This window comes from Microtus ochrogaster, chromosome 4 (genome assembly GCF_000317375.1).
Source record: "Microtus ochrogaster isolate Prairie Vole_2 chromosome 4, MicOch1.0, whole genome shotgun sequence".
NCBI lineage: Eukaryota > Metazoa > Chordata > Mammalia > Rodentia > Cricetidae > Microtus > Microtus ochrogaster.
In genome coordinates this window covers 20,271,341-20,285,106 of record NC_022011.1, presented here as the reverse complement: position 1 = coordinate 20,285,106, position 13,766 = coordinate 20,271,341, and the positions used below count along the sequence as shown (strand labels likewise).

At 44.2% G+C, this 13,766-nt stretch overlaps 1 protein-coding gene across 1 annotated transcript in view; it reads left to right on the top strand.

Moving 5' to 3' along the window:
- Wwp2 (WW domain containing E3 ubiquitin protein ligase 2) overlaps window positions 1-13,766 on the top strand; it is a 123,682-nt gene that overhangs the window by 70,709 nt on the left and 39,207 nt on the right. Inside the window, exon 8 of the mRNA XM_005345707.2 lies at window positions 9,682-9,892. Coding sequence (XP_005345764.1) covers window positions 9,682-9,892 — 211 coding nt within the window. The remainder of the gene's footprint in view (window positions 1-9,681; window positions 9,893-13,766) is intronic.

Genomic DNA, 13,766 nt, shown 5'->3' with positions numbered 1-13,766 from the left:
TGTAGACCAGGCTGGTCTCGAACTCACAGAGATCCGCCTGCCTCTGCCTCCCGAGTGCTGGGATTAAAGGCGTGCGCCACCATCGCCCGGCTAGAGGGTTATTTTTATTAATGGCATGTACATTTTTCTATATGCACACATGTGTGGGAGTTCTCAAGCACTCCAGAAAAAAAGTGTCAGGTCCCCTGGATCCAGAGTTAGTTATTGGTGATTGTGAGCTTGCTGCAGATGCTGGGAACTGAGCTCTGGTCCTCTGAAAAAGTAGCTAGCTGTGCCTCCTATTGGAGTTTTCACAGACAGCAGGATTAATTTAACAGTCTCCTGTTGGCTGTGGATTGTATTTATGCGTGTAAAAGACATTAGGGGAAACCCCAGAACTCCTAACTACTGAGCCATTCCCTCTTTCCAGCCCCATTGTTTCCTTCTGAAAAGTGGTTTTCATAATGGAATGGAGCTTATCTGCAGTTGGTAGAATGCTTGCTTGCCTAGCTTACCTGAGCTCTGGGTTCAATCCCTATCCCCACATAAAATGAACTCAAGGGAAGCTGGGACTATGAGACCCTATCTCAAAAACTCAAATTAAAATAATAAATTCTAGTGTAGTTAATAGCCATCCATCATCTTCCTTAACTCTGATGTAGTCCTCTATCTTTTGTTTTGTTTTGTTTTGTTTTGTTTTGTTTTGTTTTGTTTTGTTTTGTTTTGGAGACAAGAGTAGCTAGCTTGAAAGACTGTGTTCACCAGGCTGGCCTTGAACTCCTTCTGCCTCTGTGAAAGGGTTGAAAGGGCTGACTACAGTCTGCACCACCTCCACTGGCACGTGTCCCTCTTTGCACACAGCTTTGTTCTGGGGAAACCTAAAATCATTTTTTTAAGAAGCAGTTCTAGCTGTGTTGAGTACACTGGCCTTGAATTCCTGGGCTCTGGCTATCCCGCGGGGCCATGAGTAGCTGATCCTATATACACAGGAGTTTTTCTTTAGTGTAATTCTTGGGTCAATGGATGTGAATTTTTAAAAATGAGATCAGTTTCTTTTTAAGAGGATTGCTGATGTGTTCAAGGCTGATAAAGCTCTCACAAAGTTGTAAATACTGTTTTGGTTTTATGCTGTCAAGGTTAAGTTCTACCTCATGGTTTATTCTTGCTATTTTTTTAATTTTATTTTGCTGTTTTGATGTTGGGGATTGAACTTCTGGCCTTAAGCATGCTGTGTAGACACTGTATCTCTGAGCTGCCCAGCCCTAGAGTAATTTCTTCTGTATCGGAGCCCTGTCCTCACCGTGACAGTCAGGCAGCTTCCGCTGTGGCTTCTCCTCAAGCAGAGCACTTCCTACTGTCCTTTATACTGTGAGGATTTTTTCTTGTTTTGAGTAAGTCCCACTTATTTTGAATATTGGAATAATATTTTTAAATTTTTTATTTCATGTGTGTACGTGCTTTGCCTGCATGAGTTTGTTACCATATGACTGTCTGACAGGAGTCAGATGCCCTGGGACTGGAGTTACAGATGGTTGTGAGCCGTGTGGTTACTGGGAATTGAACCTGGGTCATCTGGAAGAGGTGCCAGTACTCTTAACCCCTGAGCCATCTCTCCAGCCCTGGCATAGCATATCTTTAATTCTGAAAGGGCTAGCTCTGCCTTGTTACTTTTTCCTCTTTGAAAGTTCATAAATTTTTCAAAAACAAGTTTTAGACTTTCAATTTTTAGAGGCATGTGTTGTCTACTTAAGATGATTAAGACTTTAATCTTGCCACTAATCAGGCATGGAGGTATGGTTTGTTCACCTTTCCCCTTTATTATTATATAACTTTATTTTTTCCTTTTGCATAAAGATTCATTGTTATTGTTTTGTTTTAGAGAGAGGGTATTATTATGAAATTCCTGTTGAAATAAGAGCGGCTGAGCTGCGTCCCCAGCACCCTGCCGCCCGCATGGCTAGCTTAGCTTATGCCCCGAAATAATTACACGGAAACTGTATTCTTTTAAACACTGCCTGACCCATTAGTTCCAGCCTCTTATTGGCTAGCTCTTACATATTGATCTAACCCATTTCTATTATTCTATGTAGCCCACAAGCTGGCTTACCAGGAATGATCTTAACCTGCGTCTGTCTGGAGTGCGGGAATCATGGCGACTCCCTGACTCAACTTCTTTCTCCCAGCATCCTGTTCTGTTTTCTCCGCCTACCTAAGGGTTGGCCTATGAAATGGGCCTAGGCAGTTTCTTTATTAATAAGAAATCATTCCCACATCAATTCTAACTAGCCTGGAACTTGATATGTAGATCAGGCTGGCCTCAAACCCACAAAGATCCACTTGCCTATCTGCCAAGTGCTGGGATTAAAGGCCTGTGCCACCACGCATATCTATCTTTATTATTTTTAATCCTGTGTCTGTGTGTGGTTATGTGCCAGAGGTGTCTGCTGTGGGTGCTGGGAGCCAAACTCAGGTCCTCTCCAGCTCCTAATTTAAAACAAAAAGTCTTGTGTGTGTATTATGATTTTATGTGTTTATCTGTGGGTATATACATGTGTGTGCACGCGCACTTGTGCATCTTTCTGTATAGGTCAGAGGTCACTGTTGAGTGCCTTCCTCAGCTGCCCTTCACCTTTTGTTTTGAGACAAGATCTCTATCTCTCTCTTTACCTTCCTTGCCCCTCCCTCTTTTTCTCTCTGAACTTGGAGCATGCCAGTTGCTAGGCAGGCTTGCCTGGGATGAAGAAAAAGAATGTCCAGTTCCTGATCTTTTTCTTGGCTAAAGGTTTCCTGTTCCTGAATGGATGTGATTCATAAAGTTGAAGTGTTAACCACCATCACAGAAGAGCATGTCAAACACTCGTAGTTGCAGAAACCAGTGGCTGTTCAGCTGCCTTGGGACCTCCCCTCCCCTCCTGCCCTTGGTCCTCCACTTTTCTTCCCGTCCAGGACAACATCCAGACCCTCTTCTTTTCCTTCTTCCCCATTATTTCCACCTCATGATACCCTGGATTTGAGTGTCAATTCTGCTGCTCGCTGATTGCACTGCACTCTGAGCAGTCATGGAGCTTGCGTGTCTTTGAAGGGGGAATGACATTTTCCGCATGGGCTGTTGGGATTGCAAATGAGCTAATAAAAGTGTCCTTGCTAAAGGCAATGAGGGATCCTGGATTGGATTCTTGAACAAAGTCTAGAGTTTAGTTAATAGTATTATACAGATTCTTTTTTTAGTTTTGTCAAATTTGTTATGGTTATATTAAGGAATAGGGGACACTGGGTAAAGGACCACCATCTTTTCAACTTTTCTATATAAAGATTCCTTCTAAAGTAGGAACTCAGGAGGTTGAGGCAAGAGGATCATAGTTCAAGGTCAGCTTGAGCTACGTAGGCACTACTCCATCTCAGACAGTAAGCAAACCAAAGCTAAATAATTGATCACTCCCAAACGTATTTAAAGACCTATTTTTTAAATGGTAATGTTATCAGGTGATTATAGTTCTAATATCTTTTAAAATTATTAGATTTAGTGAATGCTTATTTGTTAAATAAATATTTATTAAATACTGTTTTGCTGGACAGTGTAAACTATAAGCCAGGACAAGACCCCTGCCTTTTAATCTTTCAGTGAAAGTTGAAAATATATCCCAATCAAGTGCCAGCCGCTGTTGCAAGAGCTCTGTGCTGCATAGCGGAGGCCACAGACACTGCCGGGTCTCTACAAGCCGTGACCAGCTGCACCGTAGTGGCTTGGAGAACATCTGGGGAAAGGGCTGGTGTGACAGAGATAAGCAAGGACGTAGGAGATAGAAAGGAAAGTGTTGCTGGGGCTGTGACTCACAGACCGTAGAGTGCTTGCTTACCTAGTGTGTCCCAAGCTCTGGGTTTGCTCCTCATACTGTATACACACGCTTAGTGGTGCATGCCTGTAGTCGCAGCACTCCAAAGGTAAAGACAGGAGGCTCAGATATTCAGGGTTAGTGTTGGCTACATAGTGAGTTTGAGGCTAGCCTAGGATATGTGAGACCCTGTCTCAAAAGAAAAAAAGAGAAAGAGAAAAGAACAGAAAAGTGGAAATGTTGGTTGTACCAACAGCAGAGACAGCCTGAGTCATTTTCAGACTTCCACTGAGGTAAAGCTAGATCCTTCGCTTTGCCACACAAAAGAATTTCAGGATGAATATTATGAAGCAGAATTGGAGTTTATTAAAAGTCAATAATAATAATAATTATTATTACTGTTATTATCATTACTGAGATGGTTTCGCTATGTAATCTATGGCCTAGAACTCTGTGTAGACCAGGTTTGGCCTTGAACTCAGAGATCCAGCCAACTCTGTTTCCAGAAGGCTTTATTTTTATTTTATGTGTACAGGTATTGTGCCTACCTGTATATTTATATCCCACTTGGGTGCCTGGTACTGCTTGAGACCAGAAGAGAATATCAGATCCCCTGGAACTGGAGTTATAGATGGTTTTGAGCTGCCATGTGGGTTCTGGGGACCAAACCTGGGCCCTCTGCAAGAGCAGCAAGTGCTGTCAACTGCTGGGCCATCTCCAGCCCCTTTAAAGGCATTATAATATAGATATAGATTTAATATGTAATGTAAGCTCAAGGGCTTATGAGGAGCACAAGACACTGAGAGCATGATTATGGACTAAAGAAGAGTCACAATACCATTGTCGTTACAGTATTTTTATCTAGAACCTGATATCCGTGGGGCTGAGGAAATTTAATTAAGAAAACTTGCTCTTCTTCTAAAGGATGTGAATTTGGTTCCTAGCACCCACGTTACTCAGCTCATGACTAACTGCAAACTCCTGGTCTCAGCAGGCACCTACATTCACATGTATACACATACATCTATTAACAATTTCTAAATAAAAAGGCATTTTAAGTTGGCATAGTGGTGCAAGCCTTTAGTTCCAGCAATGGTGAGTCAGAGGTAGGCAGATCTCTGAGTTCGAAGCCAGCCTAGTCTACAGAAAAGTTCCAGGACAAATAGGGCTATACAGAGAAACCCTGTCTCAAAACAGAGAGAGAGAGAGAGAGAGAGAGAGAGGAGAGGAGAGAGAGAGGAGAGAGCATAGCTCAGACATGCAGAGGCAGCCTCTATTGTGTTTCTTGTCATTTCCCCTAGAGCCATTCTTTAAATGTACAAGTGAATGCATGTGTGTTATCTGAGGGGAAAAAGACACATGTGTTCATGCACATACAAATGATAACAGTATATATATCCTGTTCAGCAATATCTCATTTAATTATATTAGAATTTTTCCATAGGACTGGAAGCTAATGTGAAGAACTTTGTCCTATATACTCCTCCACTAAACCTAGCTAATATGGGCAATAGCACATCAATTAAAATGTTTGAATCCTATACCTCTGTGGGTTTTTTTCCTGCAACATTTTAAAAAGCTTTATTTGTACTTCTGTGTGGGTGGATGCGTGTAGAAGAGTAGAGGGAGTGGAGCTGGCCAGAGCCACCAGATCGCCTGGAGTTAGGTTACAGGTGGTTGGGAGCCATCAGAGGTGCTGGGAATTGAAGTCACGTTCTCTGGAACAGCAGTGTGTACTCTTAGTGGCTGAGCCATCTCACCACCTCCACCCCCTCAATAAATTTTTAAAGAAAGTGAAACGTCATTTTCAGATGATGCAAGGTCATCAGCTCGTTATTCTGGAGACCGGCAGAGGGAGAGTCAGGTTTTTCCACAGGCTCCATCCCCACTGTCTGAACCCTGGGGAAGCTGGTGGTTGGAGGGCCAGCTCCTCTTTACTTAAATGAAGACCACACCAAGGGTATTAGAATTGGTATTTTGCAACCTCCAATGAATTATTGAAGTATTTGTCAGTTTCTGAACTCTTTGTTAATTTACTTATTCTCTGACTTTTCACAATTTAGTATATTACTATAGCTCTGTAATAAGTCTGATATGCTGGAGAAAATCCCCGACAGAATCCAGCAGTCTTCTTTAGACTTTCATCTCTACTCTTGTAAATTTGGTTTTCCTTATAAATTTTACAGTGAATTTATCTACGACTTAAAAAGGCATGGTGGGGGTTTTTAAAGATTGGGATTGCATAAAGTTTATAGATTTGCATAAAGAGGATTGCCATCTGTTGTAGGTACTATCTTAGCTCAGATAGAATATGGAAAACAAGCAAAGTTTTGCATTTATGTTGGGGAAACATTCTTGGTACAGATTTAGTTATTAAGCATCTGATGTAGCCTCTTTGCCAGATAGCATTAACACTTGGAAGAAAGCAGCAGTCTCAGGGTAAGGATACAGCCCAGCTCAGGGACAGTGCACTTGCCTAGCCCGTGCCAGGCTCTGGCTTTGATCCTCAGCACTGCAAGATAAATAAATAGAACAAAATCCAAGGGACTCAATCAGAGGCAGTTTCACATCTCAGGGTCACAGTCATTTGTTAAAGTCAAGCTTGGTCATATCCTGGGAAGACATTTTGGTTTCAGCTGACTACCAGTGTTAGCCTGTTGGATCTGGTTATATGTAATCTTTGTTCCCACTAAAGGATGTGCAAAAAAGTGGAGAGAGTTACTTAAGCCCTGGAGGCAGACAGCAGAGTATGAATTAGATGTCTTATGACCGTGCCAGGTTATTCAGTCTCCTGGATGCTTGATTCCTCAGTAGAAAGTGGGGCAGTTGAGGTGCCTAGCTGGTGGGGCTGTGTGTGAAGCTTCAGGAACAGAAACTAAAGAAAGAACTTTGTGTTCTGTCTAGCACACACTCCACCCCATCTCATATTCAGTAGTAATGTTTATTATTCTTATTTAAATTTGTCGTCTGGAACTGGAGAGATGGCTCAGCAGTTGAGAGCACTTTCTGCTCTTTCAGAGGACCCTGGTTCAATTCCTAGCACTCACATGGCAGCTCAGAACCTTCCTATCTCCAGTTCCGGGGATCTGTTGCCCTCTTGTGAACTCCTCAGACACAAGCATACAAGTGATGTACATACATTCATGTAGCAAACCATTAATACGCATAAATAAAATAAATCTCTTAAAAAGATAGTCTTCTGACTCTCTTGGCAGATCCTGATACTAAGTTGGAGAAATGCAGGCAGTTAGACAAGGATAGCCTGGAAACAGTGAGGAAATAGTAGCCTTTGTATCAGGTCAGAGGCGGGAGACTAATGCAGAACAGGAAACATACCAGGTTCTTCTTTTGGACTGCTTTGGCATGGACAGTGGAGGGCAGCTGATGGAGTTGAGCTGAATCTCCTCCAACCATATCTGCTTTACAGTAAACTGTAACTGTGGCATATCCAAGGAGGTCAAGGAGCAGGTGCTCACCTGCTTTTCTAGGAGAACTACAAACAAATTTCTGAATTAGAAAGAGGAAACTAAATGATGACTAAGCTGTTTTGCATTGAAATTCTGATTTAAATGTGTAGACAGTTCTGCAAATAACTCCTCTATTTTCAAAGAATTGCAATTGTTTGAAACTGTTTGCTCTCTCTGTTCCAAGTCAGAGGATTTAGAGTGCCTTGGGGTCCTTGTAGACATAGTGATCATCAAAGACCTGAAGAAACTAAGTGAGGTAAGGAGGTTAGGAGCTGCCTTGTTCACTTGTTGTCTGTTGTTGCCTTGGAGACAAGTCCTTAGTTCTGAGTCCCTTTTACTTTTACATACCTGTTAATCCCTGATTCTGTCCTTGAATCAAGAATCCGTTCTCTACCTGTGGGTCACAACCCTTTGGGATTGAATAATCCCTTCACAGAGGTTGTGTATCAGATATTTACATTACAATTCATAACAGTAGAAAATTACAGTTATGAAATAGCAGTGAAATAGTTTTATGGTTGGGTTACCACAACATGAGGAACTGTATTAAAAGGTCACAGCATCAGGAAGGTTGAGATCCATTGCTTTAAGAGAACACTATGGGGATCGGTGAGATGGCTCAACAGTTAAAAGCACTGGCTGCTTTTGCAGAGGACCTGGGAACTGTTTCCCAGCACCTTGGTAGTGGGTGGCTCACAACTGCCTGTAACTCCAGTTCCGATGGACTCAACATCCTCTTCTGGTCGCAACAGGCACTGCATTCGTGTTGTGCACAGACACACATGGGAACAAAACACTCAAACACATAAAATAATAAAAAAGAACATTATGGAAGTTTCTGCCTTTTTCTAGCAGACAGATGGCAACTTTAAAGGAAAGGATGCACTCCTGTAAACGTGGCCTTGGCTGTCTTCACTTACAGCAGCACCCTCCCTCGTTACCCTGTCCTGTTACTCTTTCTTGTATTGATATCACTGTGACCACAGCATATTAGAAAACCCTAATAAAGTTATGTTTAATTAATTTACTTTTGATCCATTTTCTGGGGCTGGGGAGGTGGCTTAGTGAGTAAGACTGCTTGTTCTTTAATCAAGGAGACCTGAGTTTGAATCCCCAGCACTCATAAAAAATACAGGCATAGCTTGCATGTGCCTATAATTCCAGTATCGGGGAGCAGAGACGGGTGGATCCTGAAAGCTTGCTGGTTAGATAGCCTAGCCAAAACTACAAGCTTCCAGTTCAGTGAGAGACCCAGTCTCAAAACTGTAAGGCAGAGAGAGATAGAGGAGGGCACCCGATACGCTGCTGCAGCATCTGCACACAAGTGCACAGGGTGCAAGCGCACATGGGTGTCACTCACATGCACACGCACATAATTCATTTTCCCATGTCCTTTGGGAAGACATCACTAACCTAATGTAATTTTTACAGTAATGCTTTTGTTGTTCTTTTGTTTGTCTGTTTTTGGAAGTAAGTTCTTATATAGCCCTGGCTGTCTGGCCTAGAGTTTACTGTGTAGCCCTATAACCAGAATACCAGAGTTTGTGTCACTTGTCACCAAAACACTGATGAGCAGATATAGGAATCGAATTTTTTTTCTCAAAATTGTTATTTTGAATTATGTGTAGGTGTGTGTATGTGCATGTAGGTATGTGCATATGAGGCCAGAGGTGACGGATGCCCTAGAGATGCTTGACAAGAACACTGCGAACCTAATGCAGGCCCCTGCAAGAATAGCAAGCACTCTTAACCACTGAGCCATCTCCCTAGCCCCGGGAATTGAGTGTTTAAACTATACTTTTTAGATCTGACAACTTGTAAAAATAGGATTACTAGCCCATAAAATCTGCCTTCCCTCCCAGCTCTTGCCACACACCTCCTAGGGAGTGGGAACAAAGGTCATGCTGGAGCCTTGTGGGAAGTCTTGTCTGTGAAATCCACGGTGCAGCTCTTCTTATTGTCTCCTTATTTTCTCTTGTTACTAAATCTCGCGTGTAACCAGCTCTCGAGTCCCACTTGGGTAAGTTAGCTCAGGACACACTCATCAGTGTGTCTGCTGATTATGATTATTCTGTAGCGTGTATGTGCAGAGTCTTTCCCACATTATGGAATACAAATGTGTGCTTATAACTAGAATATAAACGTGTCCCCACCTATCTGTTTTGGCTACCATCAGACCTGATTGGCATAAAATTTACTATGTGGCTTCAAACATCTTCCTGCCTCCACCGTCTGAGGGCTGTGACCAGCATTCAAGGCCTGGTTTTGTAAAACTCACAGTTGTCTAGTGTGAGTAGGGCTGGTGTCATAGATGCAGTGTTAGTGAATGGTGTGCAAAACCTAGTCAAAGAGAGCAAAATTCTTATTCCTAGTTGTCATTAAGTATGGTTTGTGCATTTCAGTGAACGAGGAACCTACTACAGCCAGTGATCCCGAAGAACCTTCTGTTGTTGGTGTGACAGCCCCACCAGCTGCAGCCTTGAGCGTGTCCCCAAACCCCAGCACAACATCTCTCCCTGGTCCATCCACACCAGCGGAGGGAGAAGAGCCCAGCACTTCGGGGACACAGCAGCTCCCTGCCACCGCCCAGGCTCCTGATGCTCTCCCTGCCGGGTGAGTAGCCTTGTGTCCCATCGTGGACCGCCCAGGCTCCTGATGCTCTCCCTGCCGGGTGAGTAGCCTTGTGTCCCATCGCGGTACTCGGCTCCTCAGCAGATGCCTCCTCCACCAGGACAGCAGCAACGTGGTCGATTCATACCTCTAGTGGCCAGGGGTCTCTGGGAAGGCTGCCATGTTTAGAAGCAAGAGAGGTGTAGAAGTGCTTGCTTGGCAAACATCTGAAAGATCCTAAACCATCTCAGGAGGCAAGTTAGTGCTACCTTCCCCTGGGACCCAAGTGCACAGCTTCTGTGGGACAAGGAGCTTGTTGCCTTTGTGGATTGTTTGTGTGTGTGTGTGAGGGAGGTGTCTGACTAGATGCTGCCTAGAGAATAGCTTTTTCCTCCTGAGTTTGACCTTGGCAATCCATGAAGGGCTCAGGCTTTAGGTGCTGAATTGCTGTGCCCGTTATCCCCATAGCCGTGGCCAGTGTCAGCACAGGTACTCACTTCTTTGACCCCTTTTACTGTGGATAGCAAAGGCCTCAACCAAGATGACAACTCCGGCAAGACAAAGAGAAGCTCAGTTTTGACTATGTAGTGAGATGGGACAAGGAATATGGATTCTGGGGACTGACCAGATGGCCCAGATGGCCCAGCGGATAAAACCACTTGCCACCAATCTAGGCAACCTGAGTTTGGTATCCATATCCACATGGTGAAAGGAGAGAACTAGCTTCTAAAAGTTGTCCTCTGACTTTTTTAATACACACACACACACACACAGAAATAAGCATGTGTAGAAAAAAATTAAAAGAACATGGATTTGGGGGGGGGGGAATCAATTAGATTGGGGATTGAATCCATTCCTTGACCTCACCTGTGTGGCCTTGTCTGTGTGAGTTACATGTTAGTTATGTGGTGACAATAAGCATCCATGTCTAAGAACTCCAATAAGATGGTGTGTTTGAAACATGTGCTGACAGACAGGCAAGCCTTGCCTTGAAGTGGCTGTGAAGGAGCCGTAAAAACAGAGACTGCTTCTGACCTGGGAAACAAAATCTTAACCTCAGTTAAGGCCGAGTGTGGTCAGGGCCAGTCCCATTGTCCATCCTGGTTATCAGTATAGCACGAAAGAAACCAATGTCCCATGCTGGCAAGATGGCATAGTGTAAGTTGATTGCCACCAAGCCTGAAACCCCCCAGGTGGAGGAGAAAGCCGATCCCTGCAGGTTACCCTCTGACTTCCACGTCTGCCCACTGTCACGTGCTCCCTGCCCCTAAGTAAATGTTGTTTAAAAAATTGTTTTAGGGCTGCTGGTGCGATGGTTCATCAGGTAAAGGCATTTGCTCCCTAGCCTGGCAGCCCAAGATCAATCCCCAGACCCTCGTGTAGGAGAAAGCTGAGCAGACTCCTGTGGGTTGTCTGTTGGTCTCTCCAGGCTCTTCCCCTCGCAGACACACAAGCAAATAAATGCCGAAAAAAGTAGTTTTAAAGAATCCCGTTTCTGTCCTCCTCAGTCACTGGTGAAGTGCTGATGTAGGCTTGAGGATGGTGAGTATGTCCTCGATGTATAATTCATAATGGATGTGGAAAGCTGTCTCTTGCATCCTGAGAATTATGACGCCTTGTTCATAGGGCCGCTTCTGATCTCCCAGTTGTTAGAATCCTGTATCCGAGAGCATGTGTGGTTTTTGCTGCTTGTATTTAGCATTCACAGAACTCCTTTCTCCTAAATAGTGTGCTGAGCAAATGGGAACCATTATAGATAAGTTTTATTAACTCAAATCTCAAGAAAATTGGAGCGTTGAGAGGCAGTTCTGAAAAGGCCATCTTTTTGGTCAAGGGTTTGATTTTGTGAAAAGCCTATTCACCAACTACTTGTGTACCCCTGCAGAGATTTTCTTTCCTCTTTCACATGTGCTATGGGAGGCTTGAAAGAACTATGTGTTGTTTGTACTTTCAAATCTGTGTGCTATAATTTGGGGGACCAGAGCAGAATCATTTTGGCAGAAAGGAGAGAAAATGGCGGCCTCTGTCCCCAGTGAGCTGTTTGTTTTCTTTCCGTTGAGCAAATGCCTGGAAGGCCGGCCTCTCTCCTGTGTCAGTCACAGGCAATTAGGGCTAATGGCTCAGCATGTCTTTATGTGGGGTGTGTGTGAGGGTTACTGTTCTCTGGGATTGGGCTCTTCCTGTTTCCAAGCAGTTGGAAAACTCCAGACTCTGAAAACGCTCTTTATTCAACAGTCCAGGGAAGCCTGCCCCCACTCACCCCCTTGGCCAGAGGCTAAAACACTTTTCTGAGGTAGAATTTAGACAGTGTCTTTTTCTTAGAGAATTTAGAATGTGACAAGGCCCATGCATGTTTGTGTGCGGGAGTGTGTGTGTGTGTGTGTGTGTGTGTGTGTGTGTGTGTGTGTGTGCGCGCTGCTACCCACTTTTATGTATAGAATATTCCAGAGAAGAGTTTGGGAGTCCCGGTTTTCCAGGAGTACTCCTACCTCTGTATCTGGAGGATCAGGTCAGTGCCCAGGGCTTGCCACTCCTCTTGGAGCGGGCCACCAGCACTGCTGAGCGCATGGCAGTGCAGACAGCAGGCTTTTTGGTTGGCTTTGGTATTGGAACCCAGAAAGGACATAGTTTCTACAGCGGTCCTCCCAGTTTGTAGACCCAGTGCCTTCCTCCCTCCATTGTTTCTAAGCTGAGACCCAGGCAACAAGATGGTGAACATAGTCTATTATATTACCGTAAATACTAGAAGAGGAGTGAAGTGCAGCTCCGTGTGGGGCGCCGATGGGGACCACAGAATACCTTTATCACTTATGAGAATCTAGAAAGGAAGCGTCTAAACTGACGTCTCTAGTGTCCAAGTTACAGACAGGTCAATGCCTTTGTAGGATGGCACACATTTTTTTTTATTTAAAAGTTTTTCATTACATTTTTTTCATTACATTCTTTTTAAAAGCATGTGTAGTTGTGTGTACAAAACATACAGAGCTCAGAGGACAGCTTTTAGGGAGTTTCTCCTTTTCTTCCATCATGTGGGTTCTGGGAGTTGAACTGAGGTTGTCAGGCTGGTGGCAAGAGCCTTTCCCTGCTGAGCCATCTCACTGGCCTGCATTTTTCCACCAGACAGGATAGTCCTTACTGTTTAAGGCACGGCAAGTCCAGGGCTAGGCCCTGCAAGTGGACAGCTAAGCAAGAAACAGTCTGTGAAGTCTGTTCTAGTCCCACTGAATTCTCTCTCTGGCACCAGATTCGATCCCTTGACTTCGTTGAGAACTGATGCCAGCTCTCGTTTCTATATCTTGAGCCCACTGTACTAGCTGTGTAGCTTAACTCAGCCTAAAACAGAACCATTACCTGACCCATCCTAACTTGTCCTGCACATAGTACACCATTGGCCCAGGCGACCACCAGATCATTGGTCTGTCTTTTTTTTTTTTTTTGGTTTGTTGAGTCAGGGTTTCTCTGTGTGTTGCTCTGGCTGCCTGTCCTGGAACTCCCCTTGTAGACCAGGCTGGCCTCGAACTCAGAGTTTCCACCGACTTTTGCCTCCTGAATGCTGGGATTAAAGACGGGTGCTACCACCATCCAGCTATCTGTCTTTCTTTAGACTAACCTTTTAAAGTAAAACTTCTAAGCATGACCTTTCCCACTTGGAGTGCCACAGAAGCTTCCTATTGTCTTTAGGGATAAGTTTACAAATCCTTAAATAAGCTGCAAATCTCTGACAGATGGGCCCCACCTGCCCCAGCCTCCCGTGGAAGCCGCCCTCCCTTTGCAGTCTTAGTCATAATAAAGGCCTTTAGTCCAACCCGACCCATGCCTGCCTCCTCCAGTCCGAGGGGCCTCCCCATGACAGTCTTTATCAAGGCTTCTTCAGTGT